This window comes from Crocodylus siamensis, chromosome 1 (assembly GCF_052110815.1).
Source record: "Crocodylus siamensis isolate JL-2025a chromosome 1, ASM5211081v1, whole genome shotgun sequence".
NCBI classification, from domain to species: domain Eukaryota; kingdom Metazoa; phylum Chordata; order Crocodylia; family Crocodylidae; genus Crocodylus; species Crocodylus siamensis.
The window spans coordinates 427,309,385-427,324,305 of NC_143395.1; the positions used below are offsets into that span (position 1 = coordinate 427,309,385).

The window sequence follows — 14,921 nt, forward strand, 5'->3', positions numbered from 1 at the left end:
CCTCTTGGCCAAACTGCCCAGTTGTGGCCTTGGCTCCACCATGATCCGCTGGCTGGGAAATTGGCTCCGTGGTCGGACCCAGAGGGTCCCTGGAGGCCTAGAGTTGGGGGAAGCTTTTCAATTAATCTACAACTAGAACTGTAATCAGAAACAAATTTTGTATTTTTGTATAACTTGACTGTGCGCCATTTTTATAACAGGTCCCATTTTACAAATAAATTTGTTTTATGAACACATGTTTAGAAATTACAGGAAACACTTTTCTATGGGTAGCTGTAACATTCAAGTAATATAAAGTTTTGATGAAAAATAAAAAAATATTTTTTTTAAAAAAAGGGGCTGGACTCGATGATCTCTTGAGGTCCCTTCCAGCCCTGATGTCTATGAAATTGATGGCAGTCACTCATTGTGGTGCCCTGTGACCAGTGGGGTCCCTCAAGGCTCTGTCCTGGGACCCATATTGTTCAACATCTTCATTAATGATGTGGACATTGGAGTCAGGAGTGGACTGGCCAAGTTCGCCGATGACACCAAACTTTGGGGCAAAGCATCCACGCCACAAGATAGGCGGGTGATCCAGGCTGACCTGGACAAGCTCAGCAAATGGGCAGACGAGAACCTCATGGTGTTTAACACCGAAAAATGCAAGGGTCTCCACCTTGGGAGGAAAAACCTGCAGCTTCCTTATAGGCTCGGCAGTGTTACATTGGATAGCACTACAGAAGAAAGAGACTTGGGGGTCATCATTGACCACAAGATGAACATGAGCCTCCAATGCGATGCTGCGGCTAGTAAAGCGACCAAAACGCTGGCTTGCATCCATAGACGCTTCTCAAGCAAATCCCGGGATGTCATTCTCCCCTTGTACTCGGCCTTGGTGAGGCCGCAGCTGGAGGAGTACTGTGTCCAGTTTTGGGCTCCACAATTCAAAAAGGATGTGGAGAAGCTTGAGAGAGTCCAGAGGAGAGCCACGCACATGATCAGAGGTCAGGAAAACAGATCTTACGATGATAGGCTGAGAGACATGGGACTCTTTAGCATGGAAAAGCATAGGCTCAGGGGTGATTTGATGGCCACCTATAAGTTTATCAGGGGTGACCACCAGGATCTGGGGGAACGTCTGTTCACCAGAGCGCCCCAAGGGATGACGAGGTCGAACGGTCAAAAACTCCTGCAAGACCGTTTCAGGCTGGACATAAGGAAGAATTTCTTTACTGTCCGAGCCCCCAAGGTCTGGAACAGTCTGCCAGCGGAAGTGGTTCAAGCACCTACATTGAACACCTTCAAGAGTAAATTGGATGCTTAGCTTGCTGGGATCCTATAACCCCAGCTGACTTCCTGCCCTTTGGGCAGGGGGCTGGACTCAATGATCTCCCGAGGTCCCTTCCAGCCCTGATGTCTATGAAATCTATGTATGTGGCGCTGGGGAGACCCTACTGGAACACAGCATCCAGCTCTGAAACATTACCAAAGGACCCTGAGGAACAGGGAGGATGCAGTTATCTAGGAGTAAGCTCAGCTGCACTCTGTGAAGGGCCTGACAGCTGCTTCTTGGTTTGTCTCTGGAGACCAGGGAATTCCCAGCAGGTGTCAGAACCCAGAAGCTATTTGGCTTGAGTGTCATTATGTCTGGGAAGTCTGGCACCCACGAGTCATTTACATGCAACAACAGGAAAATCTGAACCACTACAGCTTTGTGAACTGCCTACACACGTCTGGGAAGAGCTGGCTGCTGGCATGCAGGTCACTGTCAAAGTAACACCACATGGTAGAGACTGATTTCATGGCTGAGCACAAGGCCGCACTGAGCCATGTCATCCCAAGAGCAGCCTTAGGGTACAATCTACACCAGCCAAACACAGGCTGCAAACAGATCACCTGGTGCCCGTATGTGGTCAGTCTGATCACCACCTCTATGCACCACATCACAAACACATCAGCATTTCACTTGTGACTCCCAACAGGTGGAAGAATGCTTTGGTGCCTGCTTCACACCCACTGTCACTTCAGGCAACAAAAGACAGTCTCCCAGGCAGTCTGGGTGTGGGGAAGTCACTGGCTCCAAGGGAACCAAAACAATTTCCATTCTAGTTAGTGCAACGTGCAGATTACAGTGTCAAGCATCACATGCCTGTCTGCTACAGGTATGAAAGCAACAGCTCAACATGTCTCCAGGGACAGATGGAGGAGATAAACCACAAAACCTAAAGAGAAGTAACACAGCAGTTACATTTGAAAGCACCACGCAAGGGCTGCTTTTGGAAGTGACCAACTCTCAAATAGCTGTTGGGAGTCTGATTTGGGTAATCTAGAAGCCAGGAGCAAGTCCTAGCAGGCCCTCCCATCTGAGCCATGCAGATCACATTCCCTACCAAAGTGAATGAGTATGTGAAGAACATAGGGAACCAAGAACAAGCCAGGAAGGGGCTAAGAAAACCCTAAGAATCCCCCAGGATTGGAAAGCCCCAGAGGGCAGCCAGGATGGTCAGGGGCCCAGGAGACTTCTCTACAAGGGGAGACCAAATGTGCTGGGACTTTTCAGCTTACAGAAGAGATGGCTGAGGGGGCATGAGAGTGCTGTACAATCCTGAGTGGTGCGGAGAGGGCAAGCAGGGATTCACTATTCTCCATGCTCACTCCCAGAACTAAGGGGCATGCGGGGAAATCATCAGAAAGCAGGTTTCAAATTACCAGAGGAAGGACCCTTTCACACAGTGCGCAGGTAATGGACAGACCTTATGGGCATGGGGCAACATGGACCAGACCTATTCAATACCCACCGATGGCCTGACCCTGCACCAACATCACCATTAGGGCCACGACCTCGACATTAGGACTTCCTGGTCCTCTACATGCTGGAAACTACAGGAGAGCAGGGGCAAAGGACCAGCAGTCTGCTCTGTGCCACAGATACAGGCCATTGGGTTGGACAGCTTGGGGGCTGACCCAGTCTGGCATTGCTTCTGTTCCTAACTGGCCAGAATGTCGTTCAAGAGAGACCAGCTCCACCGTCTGGGGAGAGGAGATGTGTATGATTGCTAAGGCAGCCCACAACCCCCAATGCCCAGGAACCTCCCAGGCCTCCAAGACCAGGCTTCCCAGCACTGCGCGACACCATAGCTCCTCCTTTGCTGCCTGCTGAGCTGGAAACCTGCTGCTCACCCTGACAGGCCTTTGGTGGGGTGGCTCAGGGCAGGAGGGCAGAGTACCACCCCAGATATCACTCCAACAGGAAAGCTGGCAGGATCTCGGACACACCACACAGTGCTGAGGGCGGGCTCATCACATCATGTCATCAAACCCAGACATGGTCACAAGCCATGTGACCCATCCTACCCCTTCCAGACCCTGTCATGCCTCAGCAAGCTCCCCACCCACACCACGCAGCTCAAGCCCTGGCTGGGGAGAGAGATAGCCTCATGTCAGTGACAGACTTGCTCTGGTGGGAGATCCACATGGCTGCAGGTTGCAGAACAAGTTTCACTGGGACATCTGGACTGAAAACAGTCATCTATGGGGTTAACAAAGCTATAGGCAAGCAGCTAGATAGCTGAGCAAGAAGCAGAGACTGGGCAGCCTGACCTTCAGCCAACCCTAGCATAACAGCAGCAGGTAAGAGCCCAATGTCCGTGGAGTTTGGCTTGAAGCAATGCATTTGACCGGCTCAGCATGCAGGAGCTGGCATGCAACAGGGTCCACAGGCTAGCATGGGCTAAGGACAAGGAAAGGAACAGCTAACACTGAGGAGACTATACACAGGGCAGCGCTCCCTCTCTGTAAGGCTCTGGCTGGGGCCAAGCCATCTGCCAGCAGGGAGTGGGGGTCACGCCGGTAGTGTGGGCTTACGCTGGACAGTACAGCACCAGCCTTATAGCAAGGGAACACTGCACAGATAAGTTTTATATATATATATATATAATGTACATTATATATATAGGGGCACAGTCACATCACAGGAGCGGAGAAGTTTGCTCACCATTAGCAAAAATCCTATGAAAGACTGTTGGTAACAGAGCAGCCCGTAAGCGGGAATAAAACAAGATAGAAGTCAATGAGTTGATGAAACAGCAAGCAGTTCACATAGATACAGACAGCGACGTCAGAACCACAGTGGAACATGGATGGGGGGAGGTGGTCCCTACATTGGGCCACCCTCTCAGTAGGCTTCAGCCTGTGACCTCACAAGGATCATGACCGTCTCTACACCCCAGACCCTGTGGGGCCAGGGAGAGGAAATGGCTCTGCCCACAGGGCATAGTGTGCTGTGGCCAGTGCTCAGGGCAGAGAGGTGGCTTAGTTTTGAGTGCCCAGCAGGGCTGTGACCCCCACCATGCCACAGGACAGGGCTTTTAGCAGCACTACTTTCCCACCCACTTCACGAGGTTTTGCTGCCTGGCAGAGAGCAAAGCTCAGGGAATGGGGCTATGGGAAGGCCATGGGACAACAGGCCAGCCCAGAGACTTACCCAGCCCAAGAGCCTGCTCATGCTCCAGAGAAGGAAGGGACTGCATCAAGCAGCAAGTTGCTGCTTCTAGAGCATCCCTGGGAAGCCCCCAAAGCTCACACCACAGTCCCTGGGACACCAAGCTCCAGAGTGAAACTGGTTTGGTCCAAGGGAGCAGATGACAGCCAGGCCAGATATCTCTGAACCTCAGAGCGGGCACAAGTCTCGGAGCGGGTCACTTTCTACACTTGTACCACTCCTCTGCTCTGAAGTGTGCCTCACTGCCAGCTCTGGCTGGGGACCCTGCTCATACCCAGGAAGCAACCCCAACACAGCTGTAAACAGGACAGCCACACTCAGCCACACTCCACCCAGGAATTTCCAGTCCATGCCAGGTCTCCTCTGCCCTCCCAGCCCTGCCCACCTACAGCAACCTCACAGGCCCCAGTCAGCCCTCTCTGCAGTGCCCTCCTTCCAAGAGTCCTTCAGTTAAACCAATGGGTGCCAACCTTTTTGACAGGTATGCCACAACCCAAGCCCATGCCTTCTCCCCAAGTGTCACACCAATCCCCTTCCCCTGCCCCAATCCACTGCCCTGTGTTCTGCTCCCTGCACTACTTTGCCTTGTGCCACACAGAAGTTGGCCACCTCTTTGCTACACACTGTATTGCTCTCCCACTCCTGTCCTGTTCCAAACCACCCACTCTGAGAATTTCCGGGCCAAACCCTTCCCAAGCCAGGTTCTTTCTTTCTAAAAGCCCACAACAGACCTGAGAGATTTTAGTCACCGCCGCCAACTCAAAGAAAGGGAAGCAACCTATCTGCAAAGCAGATTGGCAGCAAGTTGCCAAGGTGGTAGCAGGAGACGGGCTCTGGGAACCCCCTCCCAGCAGGGCACTCAGCAAGTCAGGTAGCTTGCATGTGTAGACTTGACCTACCCTCCGTTTACTGAGCCCTCAGAGCACTACAGGGTCTCATGGCATCCTGAGGGGAAACAGAAGGGCATGCACATGCCTGCTCAGGGCCTTCCCAGGACCCACACCCTCCTTCCCCCAACCCCGACAGGACTGAAACTGATGGACAGAGCATGGTCTCTGCATTGCGCCTCTCCCCTCCCTGTGCCTGTTGTCTTTGGTCCCTCCTTCCTGGGACAAAAGGGAATTATGCAGCTGCAGGGTGCCATGCAGAGCAGGTGACGGGGAGTGGCTTGAGTACTGCACAGTCAAACTCCAAGAAAAGGAGGTGCTGACTAGAGATGCGCTGCAGGCCACAGAGCTCATCATAGGATGGTGATGAAGACCCCCCAGCCTTAGCAGCACTTCCCAGCTCAGGGATGCCCTTCCCTCCAACATGGAGAGTGGCAACTTTCCCAGACACCTGCACCACTTCACCAGTGCCAGCACCTTCTACTGCTTGCCCCAAGGGAAGACAATCCAGATATCCCGGGGCTGGCACCATGGACACTGACAGTGCTGCTTTTTTGTGCATTCCCAGGTGCCTTGCCCCTTCGTGCAATCAGGGCTGCAGCTCCTGGGACTTACCAGACAGCTTTAGCAACACACAGGACAGGAAGTTTCAGAGAGCGACTGAGTGGTGAGAAGTAATTTCATGGAAACACAAGATCCATGCTCATTGCTTCAAATGCCCCAAGAGGGAAATGCTGCTAAGACCGAGCATCAAGTTGGTCTGCCAGGTCCTAACCTCACTGGAGGAAAGTCCCAAGACAGCAGGATACTGTGCCAACACAGCTCCATCTCGGCATCGCTAGCTTGGCTGCACAGTGGCACTGCCAGCGGCTCTGGTTCAGGGCCCTCTGGGTAACGGCCTCTGCAGCAGAGCGGCTGTTCCTCCGCACATAACCCCAGCTACTTTTTAAATAAAGGAGTTACTAGAATCCTGGTTAAAGTGGGCAGATGAGCAGTGCCAGCCAGAGGTCTGGGCTGTTGCCTCTACAGTTTCATGCTGACAGGGTGTACCCTCTCCACAGCCAGAAAGAAGCCTTCCCTGTGGCCCTCTTACAGAACTGACTTCAGAAGACTCATGGGGCTCCAGCTGTCTCAGCTTCTTCTGGTTGCAGCCCACAGAAGCAGAGCCCTGAGAAACGCGTCAAGGGCCTGCAGGAAGCCTGGCTCCACAGTGGCAAGACTCAGAAAACCAAAATTAGTGAGGAAGAGGCTGCCTTGAAGGAGAGGTTCTGTGTATTGCCATTCATAGGGCTCAGACCTATCCCAGAGGTGTCAAGCAGTGGAACTGTCCTCCCTGAATCAAGCCCCAAACATAGATGCAGAGCTGAAAGGCAGTTTCCTGTGATGACAGCAGCACTTACGATCCCAGCACTGGGGGGGACCAATTTCCAACTCGGCAGGACTCCTAACTCTTCGCCAGTGTGAGTGGGCCAGAAGTTTGCCAAGAGTAGTGGAGCAGGCTCATGGAGAGCCTTCAGAAGTTCAGGGAGAACAAAAGCCAAGCCCCAGCACACTGGCAACATGCCAGAGGTGTTAATGCTCCTTCTGTCTCATCCCCATAGGACAGGATTTCTAAACATTTTCCCTAAGCAATAGGTTCAAAGCCCTCCTGACACGGGGTAGCAAGTCCAACTGCCCCAGAGAAGAGCATGGCTGGGATCTGACTTAGGAGGAAATTTGTGTTGATGCAGACTAGAATGGAGGCATGTGCCAACTGTCTCTTTTCAGCTCAGCAACTAAGGTCAGCCAGGACAGGCTGCAGTCTGCTCCTCCTCAGAGGTCACAACAGAGACACAGGGGAAACAAAGAACCCTTGTGTCCCGGGATGAGAGTGAGCCCAGAGGCAGGCTGAGATTCCACATGGGCAGAGGCTCACGAGCCAGCGTGAATTCAGTCACCAGGTCTTTGAAGTGCTAGGTGATGGGAGGTGGCAAAGCAGGCAGCTGGCGCACCAAGCTGGCAGACAGCATGCCTGCACTGAACAGAAGAGGGCAGAGGTCTCAAGGACACAAGAGAGAGGACAGAGGCAGATCACAGACAGAAGCCAGACCAGCTTCTGGAAGCTGGATTTCAGCAGTGCTTCCTGACTGTCACCAGATTTTCCATCCTGCTTCAAGGAGACCTGGCCAGTCCAGAAGAAGCAGCTCTGGATGGGGAAGAAGGTGAAGCACAGGGAGAAGTCAGGGAAGTGGCCAGGGGCTAAAACATCTGATGAAGACGGTTGTTGCCTCCAAAGACTCCTGCTTCTCTGAACCAGCTAGCCTTCAAGGTGTCACCCTGCCCTGCCTTCAACCATGGGCCAGCACCAAAAGCACAGACCAAGACTATTGGTAAGATCTGAGCTGGCCCATAGGTCCAACAACTCGGAGTAGAAGAGAAGGCACAAGAGGAAAGTGCGGCCAGTCTTGGCTCCTTGCGTCTAGTGCTGCAACGATACTGGTGCAGCCTCTAAACAGCTTGTCAGGTGCGTCTCAAAGCTCACCAGCCTGGTGTACGTGCGCATGTAGGCAGAGGAGCATAGAGCCCACTCCCTCAAGAAGGGACAATGAAGGAAACTAGACAGACACAAGGATTTTGCACACACACAACCAAGAAGTGTCCATGTCACTTGCTAAGTACAAGTCTCATCAGGGGTGTGACCTGACCCCAGTTCTCAAAGGGTGGGAGAAGGGGCTGCATCAATCCCCAGTGTGCCCAAGAATGCTCCCCACCAGGGCAGGCCCTCCCACCTTGCCTCGATTCCAGAGGGCAGTGCTCTGAACAACCCTCCCTAAGCTCTAGCAAGGTGAGAAACTGGGCGCCCAGCAAGGACTGAAGCAGTGGATGCAGTCACTGGGGACTTTGCCTCCTGAGCCTCTTACCTGATCCGATTTTGATCAGTCCGTTGTGCTGGATGAAGATGGTGTCACAGGTCAGGTTGCCATGGATGATGGGGGGGTCACAGGAATGGAGGTAGCTAGAAATTCAGAACAGGACACTAGTAAGGAGAGACCCTCTGCCACAGGCCAGCAACAGCAGTAGGGGCTGAGGGACAGCATTAGTGAACAATTGGCTGGGAGCATCTGCAGGGGCTGGGAGACATGGCCAGGGCCAAAAACAATGATAAAATAAAATAAAGCCTGACACCTGACCAGGGAGGGAGGGCAGAGAGGGAGGAAGAGAAGAAAGACTTCCTTGGCCCCCTGCCCCAGCCCGTAGGAAGCACTAGCTGGATGCCCTACCCCGCCAGACAGCTGCAAGGGGCAAAGTGGCAGCAACCTGGCTGTGGGCCTTCATCACCTCCAGGATGATGCAGCCGAGCACCACCGCAAGCTCAGCTGACACCATAGCTTAAAAGCAAACTTTGTTCCGGATCCCAGCTTTGCCAGGCAAGATAGCTGGGAAGCCCATTTCTGCCCCTGCAAGCAGAGGATGCAGCTTCCCCACTCTTCAGAGGTCTTAAATGTTCTCGGAACACCTGCAGCTGCCCACAGAGGAGATGAAACTGTGTTTCATACTTCAGGGTTCCTGCCAATCCCATGTAGGGGTCAGGAGGGAAATTCACCCCCTCCCCTCCCAATACTCAGTGCAATTTCAGGGACTTTTCTTTTTCTCTGAAGGGCCAGAGATGAGCTAAACCAATGCAGAGAACCCTTGGCGGTGCCTGGCAGGTGTGCCCACCAGACCTGGCATTAGAAGGCATTCCCCCAGGTCAGGGGGGGCCCTGCAGCCCAGGACATATTCCACTTGCTGGAATCCTGGCCTAAATTATCCCCCTGTGGCTGCAGGGCCTTGGGAACTGGTGTGCGGTGTTCCTTCCTTGCACTACATCAGTTTCATTACACTATATTCCAGTCCTCACACTGTACTTCTTAGCACTATGGCTGGGACAGTGTGAACTGGCTCCAGGAGGCCAGCCTAGCTCATCTAGAGCTCTTGTGGACTCACTGAAGGATTGGCGCACAAGTTTACAGCTTTAGCATTCTTATCTGGGGGCTCCCTGGACAGCATTTTCAGCCTGCCAACACAAGGAGAGCACTGAAGTGCCTCTGGATTGTCCACGCAGCAGATAAATCCTGCCCCAGCACAAAAAAGACTGCATTCAAAACCTATGACTTGGGCAAGAAAGCTACATCCTCCAGTGATTCCTGGTTTCTCATGTCTTTGGTCAGAAGACCTGAACTGGCTGAGAGCACATCCAGAAGAGCCGAGGCTGACAGACTCCAGACTGCCCTCAGTATGGTTGGTCTGGGCTCCTCCAACACACAGCTCAGTCTGGCTGGCTGCTTTGGGGTCCATACCTGAGCGCAGAGAGGATTTGGGTGCACCAGCGTTTCCAGGCCTGCAAATACAGCAAAAACCAAGTCAGTCAGCAGTAGGACTAGCTTCAGGCTATTCAAGCCCATCTAAAGGAACACATCCCCTCCTGACAGCTTCTAGTGCCAGCCTAGGCCCAGCATAGGGATCTTGCTGTTGCTTGTCATCACTACAGCTGTGCTCAACCCAGGCCCACGCTTGTGGGGAGAAGGAATCCCCCACCTCCTTCCTGGGTGCTGGCTTCCCTTCCACCCCACGTGGACATAAAGAAGAGGCAGGTTACTCACGACCATGCCCAAAGGCTGTGCAACTGCACTACCTACTTCATGCTTCTCTGCAGAGCACTGCCCCAGATGGCCCAGCCCCTGGATCCTGCTGCGCCAGCCTCTGCTGAAGCTGGCTTTTAGCAACAGGGATGCCAGATGAATGGAGATTCAGCCTGTAGAGGTAACCCTTGAAGCCTGTGCCAGCCCGGTCAGAGCAGGATGCACAGGGAAGGGGTTTACCTTTTCATTCATTGTCTTGTGGTTTTTTTTTGTTTTCTTCAGAAACTGTTTCAAGCTGCCTGATGACATGTACTCTGTAATGAAGATCACCTGCAGGGGCAGGAGGAGACATTACCAACTGCTTCCCCTTGGCCCCACAGGGCCCCTGAGCGCACAGGAAAGGGGCTGCTCTCATTATGTACCCTGGCCTTGTTTTCCTTCACGTCAGCCCAGTACTTGTGGAACTTCACGATATTCAGGTGCTCCAGCTGAATCAGGTTGTCAAACACTGCTTTAACCTTCTCCTGGGACACAGAGAAAAGCAGAGCCCTATTACCACCCACGGTACCCTGTTGCCACCTGTCGTGCTCACCCCCTCTTGGGTCTGACCCAGCCCCCAATCCTGGGCACTACTAGGGGAACAGTTCTAGCTGCTGTGTCTACAGCTTGCAGCATCTCACTACACAACTGAAACCACTGCTCACCCTGCCCTTGTAGCCATGGCCAATCGGGTCACTGGTACCAGCACCACTACCCTGTTCCACAACCAATGAGGACGTCCTAACAACTTGCCCAGGTCCCTGTGTGCACACACTAGGCCTGTGCATCCAGTGTGTCCAATGCTGTCCACCTGCCGGTGCAGAACTACAAGCACAGCTAAATCACCTGCACTGCACACCTGGGCTGTGTGATCCCATCCCAGCCAGCACGTGGCAGTCCCTGCCCCACCAGGAGATGCAGGACAGTCTCCCTCACAACTTACCTCCTGAAGCTTGAAGTTCTTGCGCTCAGAAAACTGCACCTCGTTCCAAACTACTTCCACCCCTTCCTCTGTGTCCATCGCCAGGTAGGCACTATCAATCCCCGGGACATTGCGCTGGTTCACCTGGACAAACAGTAGGGAGAAAAACGTGAAGTCCAAGACAGGGAGACCCCCTTGTCCCAGCCCCTTCACATCCCAACACAATGAACTGTAAGCCTGGTGTTCCACATGCATGTATGTTATGGTTTGTGCCCCAAGATGCTTGTGCTCTGTGCTAGACAGCAGAGGTGAACAGAGGGTATGGGGAGGAGAAAGGAACTGGAGGGACCAGACAGCAGTCCAGGGAGGGAATCTTGCACACCACTAAGCCGCTAGTGAGCTGCCTGGTGATGCTGAATTACTGGACCTGACTGTACCATCAATGGTGTCTACAATTCCCTGACTACACCAAAGTGTGGGGAAAGAAGCCTGCATGGGCAGTCAGCAGACTGTTCTAAGAGGGGATCTGCACAGGAGCGATGCTGTGCAGAGAATGAGCAGAGAAGACGTTTCGGGAATGGGAAAGCAGGGGCAATGCTGCGTGTAGGAGAAGACTGCCAGATGGAGGTGGCACAAGGGATCCTGCACCAACTGGAACAGTTAAAGCCTGTGTAGTCAGGATCAGCAGAGTTGGCAGTAAACCCCTTGCACCCAGTGCAAGTGTGTCCACACTCAAGGTCTGCCAAGCTGCTGACAAGCCTTAAGCAGGGAATTAAAGCTTGGCTGTGGGAAGCACCAGGGCTGTGGAGAGACCCAAAGGAGAGGGCAGTGCTTTCAAATGGAGGCTGGCAGAGAGTGGAAAAGGGAATGGCAGCAGAGCAGGAGGGGTCCCCCTTACACAACCTGGCCATCTCATTTCCCTCCACAGGGACACACCGCTCCTACAGCATCTTCCACTGGGAGTGCATGCCCTGGAGAGCCCTGCTGGACATGCGTGCCAGGGCTCTGCTGATTAAGCACTGGAAACACTGAACTGGACCCCTGCCCCAGTGCTTATCATGGAGTGAAGACTGCATTGGCACCAGGTAGAGCTGCAATTTGTCTCCTCATTATGAAGTCAACAGATATTTCAGCTTACCTCTACCAAGCGGCTGCAAGTTGGTTGGGCCCCAGCCCTGTATGGCTTGGGTTTGCTGCACACAGCACTATTAAGCTTAAACAAACTATACAGCAAGAATGATTAGAAAGTTGTAAATTACAGTTAGGCAGCCGATTAGACCAACAGACAGAGGGGAAGTGCATGAAGGCTACAAGCTTAAAGTGGGATAGAACAGTATTTTTGTTTATACCTGATTTATACATTGAATAATTCTAGGCCCCAGTTAGATTGCAATGATTATATATGAAAAACAATTTCTAGTCCCATACAGATAACCATACAGCTGTACCCTACTGTGCTACCTCAGTAGGTTAACTAATTAGTTACTCCTTCATTGCTAAACATCCTACCTTTCCAGGGGAGGTTACTTATCTTCCAGGTGCAATCTGCAAGGGCTTTAACTTTTTTTTTTTTCTTTTTCCCCCTTATCATATTTTTGGCAGCCTAACAGAGCTTGGTATTACTTTATTTTGGTATTTATTTAGGATTCAGGAATAGCATGAGGGGAGGCAAAAAACGCAATAATTTTCAAGACTGTTTGATCAAATTACATACTGGAGTTGCCTGCAGCAGCAGAAAGAACTGGACTTGATGGCCCAGGATGCCCCTTCCTGCCCCAGCTAGGAAAGACATGAAACACCAACTAACGAGTTCAATATGTTCAGATCTGCAGATCCAAGTAACTTGCATTCATGTGATTTCTGGACAAAGAACTCCAATGAATACCAACTCCGATGGATCAAAGGAACTCTGGGGACACCCCAGATGGCCAGGGGTTGAGATACAACAAACTTGTGCCAATGTTTTAAAGGGGTGAATGGGATAACCAACAAATCTCAGTCAAAATAAAGAAAAGGCTAATGTGCAATATAGCCATTATAGAACAAAGAGTATAGAACAAAGAAATGCTAGACTAATTAAAGGTCCAAAACAGGACCTTTGGGTTGGCTTTTTTATCGTTTTTCATGATATTACGAGTTTGGTTCATAAGGATAACTGTGGATTTAAGATCTCAGGGTATCTCCAAGGTATGACATTCTCTCATTTGGTACTATACTATCCAAGATCAATGCCTTGTATATTTAATGATTTAAATTGGGCTAAATGATCATCTCCATGTAATGGCAAATGGTAATTTATCCTCTTGTGGGGATATTTCCAGTGGAGTCTCACAAGGGGCAAGCTCCATGTGTCAGGAGCTCCTGACAGAGACTTCCAGTAAGTGAATGTGCAGGGGGCTACTTTGGGGGTGGTGACACAAAGCATAGCCAGGGACCCTGCCTTGGTGTTGCCTCTGGCTCAGAGGTCCTCTGAGGTTTGCACCCAGACAGGCCTTTGGATGGGGCGGTTGCACCCTGGCCCCCCGTCTGCGGGGGCAGCCTGGCAGGGACTCTGGGGTCCAGGGGTGGTAGACAAACCAGGAGTCCCCTCACCTGTCCCATGCATAACCAGCTTGAGGTGCTGGAGGGGCAGGTGAGGAAGCTCCAGGAAGAGGTTAGCAGGCTGTGGGGGATCAAGACAGAAGAGACTGATGAGTACTCCCACACTCTGCAGGACCGGACATATGGCAGGATTGCAGCATAGGAGGGACCGGATGCAGAACGATGGAAGACAGTCACCTTCAAAACTAGACATCGCAGAACTAGATGTTACAGTGCTGGAGTGACTTCCCCAGTGCAATTGGGGAACATCACTGGGAGAGAGGGCACCAACAGAGGCCGTGCCCACAGCTACCACCAGACAGGTTGAGGAACAATCGGGCAGCCAAAGGAGAAGACATCAGGTCATCATGATGGGTAACTCCCTCCTCTGAGGAACTAAGGGAGCCATCTGCTGCCTGGATCCCACAGTACAGGAGGTATGCTACCGGCCAGGGATCTCAAACACGCTTCCAGACCTAATCAGGCCCACTGACTACTATCCCGTGGTCCTCATCCATTAGGGAACAAATGATGCAGCCCAGAGTAGTCTGGGTCAGGTCATAACTGACTACATAGCTCTGGGAGCCAGGCTTAGAGGTTCGGGGGCACAAGAGGCCTTCTTATCTATCATCCCGGTCAGCAGCCACAGCCAGCACCACAGCAACTACATTGGTGAGGTCAACCTACAGCTTCAGAGTTGGTGCCACCATGCAGGGTTTGACTTCCTAGACCTTGATCCATATCATAGTATCACAGTGCTTAAGGTCAGAAGGGATCCAAATATATCATCAGGTCCAACCCCCCGCCCCAGGGAGGAATGGGTGCCGGGGTCATATCACCCCAGCCAAATATCTGTTCAGCCTCCTTTTGAAGACCCCCAAGGTAGCAGAGAGCACCACCTCCCTTGGGAGTCCATTCCAGAGCCTGGCAGCCCTAACTGTAAAGTAATGTCTCCTGATGTCCAACCTGAACCTTCTCTCTAACAATTTGTGGCCGTTATTCCTAGTAACCCTGGGTGGTGCCCAGGGGAACAGAGCCTCCCACAATTCCTGCTGGTCCCCCCGGTGAGTTTGTAAATGGCCACCAGACCACTCTCAGCCTTCTAATTGTGGAGGCTAAATAGGTTCAGGCCCTTTAGCCTCTCTTCGTAGGACCTGCCCTGCTGCCCCTTGACCATGCAAGTGGTCCTCCTCTGTACCCTCTCAATGCTAGCCACAACCCTTTTGAACTGTGCATCCAAAACTGGACACAGTACTCCACCTGTGGCCTGACCAGTGTTGCACAGAGAGGAAGGATCACCTCCCTGGACCTGCTCATGATGCATCTGTAGATGCAAGACAAGGTGCGGTTAGCTTTACAGACTGCTTCCTTGCAATGGTGGCTCATGTTCATCCTGGAGTCAATGACTC

At 52.2% G+C, this 14,921-nt stretch overlaps 1 protein-coding gene across 1 annotated transcript in view; it reads right to left on the reverse strand.

Moving 5' to 3' along the window:
* Nucleotides 1-14,921, reverse strand: part of NRBP1 (nuclear receptor binding protein 1) — a 56,548-nt gene that overhangs the window by 19,713 nt on the left and 21,914 nt on the right. The window contains exons 3-7 of the mRNA XM_090031289.1: nt 10,954-11,076; nt 10,394-10,495; nt 10,212-10,301; nt 9,690-9,730; nt 8,271-8,365 (exon numbers count right to left, since the gene is read on the reverse strand). Coding sequence (XP_089887415.1) covers nt 8,271-8,365; nt 9,690-9,730; nt 10,212-10,301; nt 10,394-10,495; nt 10,954-11,076 — 451 coding nt within the window. The remainder of the gene's footprint in view (nt 1-8,270; nt 8,366-9,689; nt 9,731-10,211; nt 10,302-10,393; nt 10,496-10,953; nt 11,077-14,921) is intronic.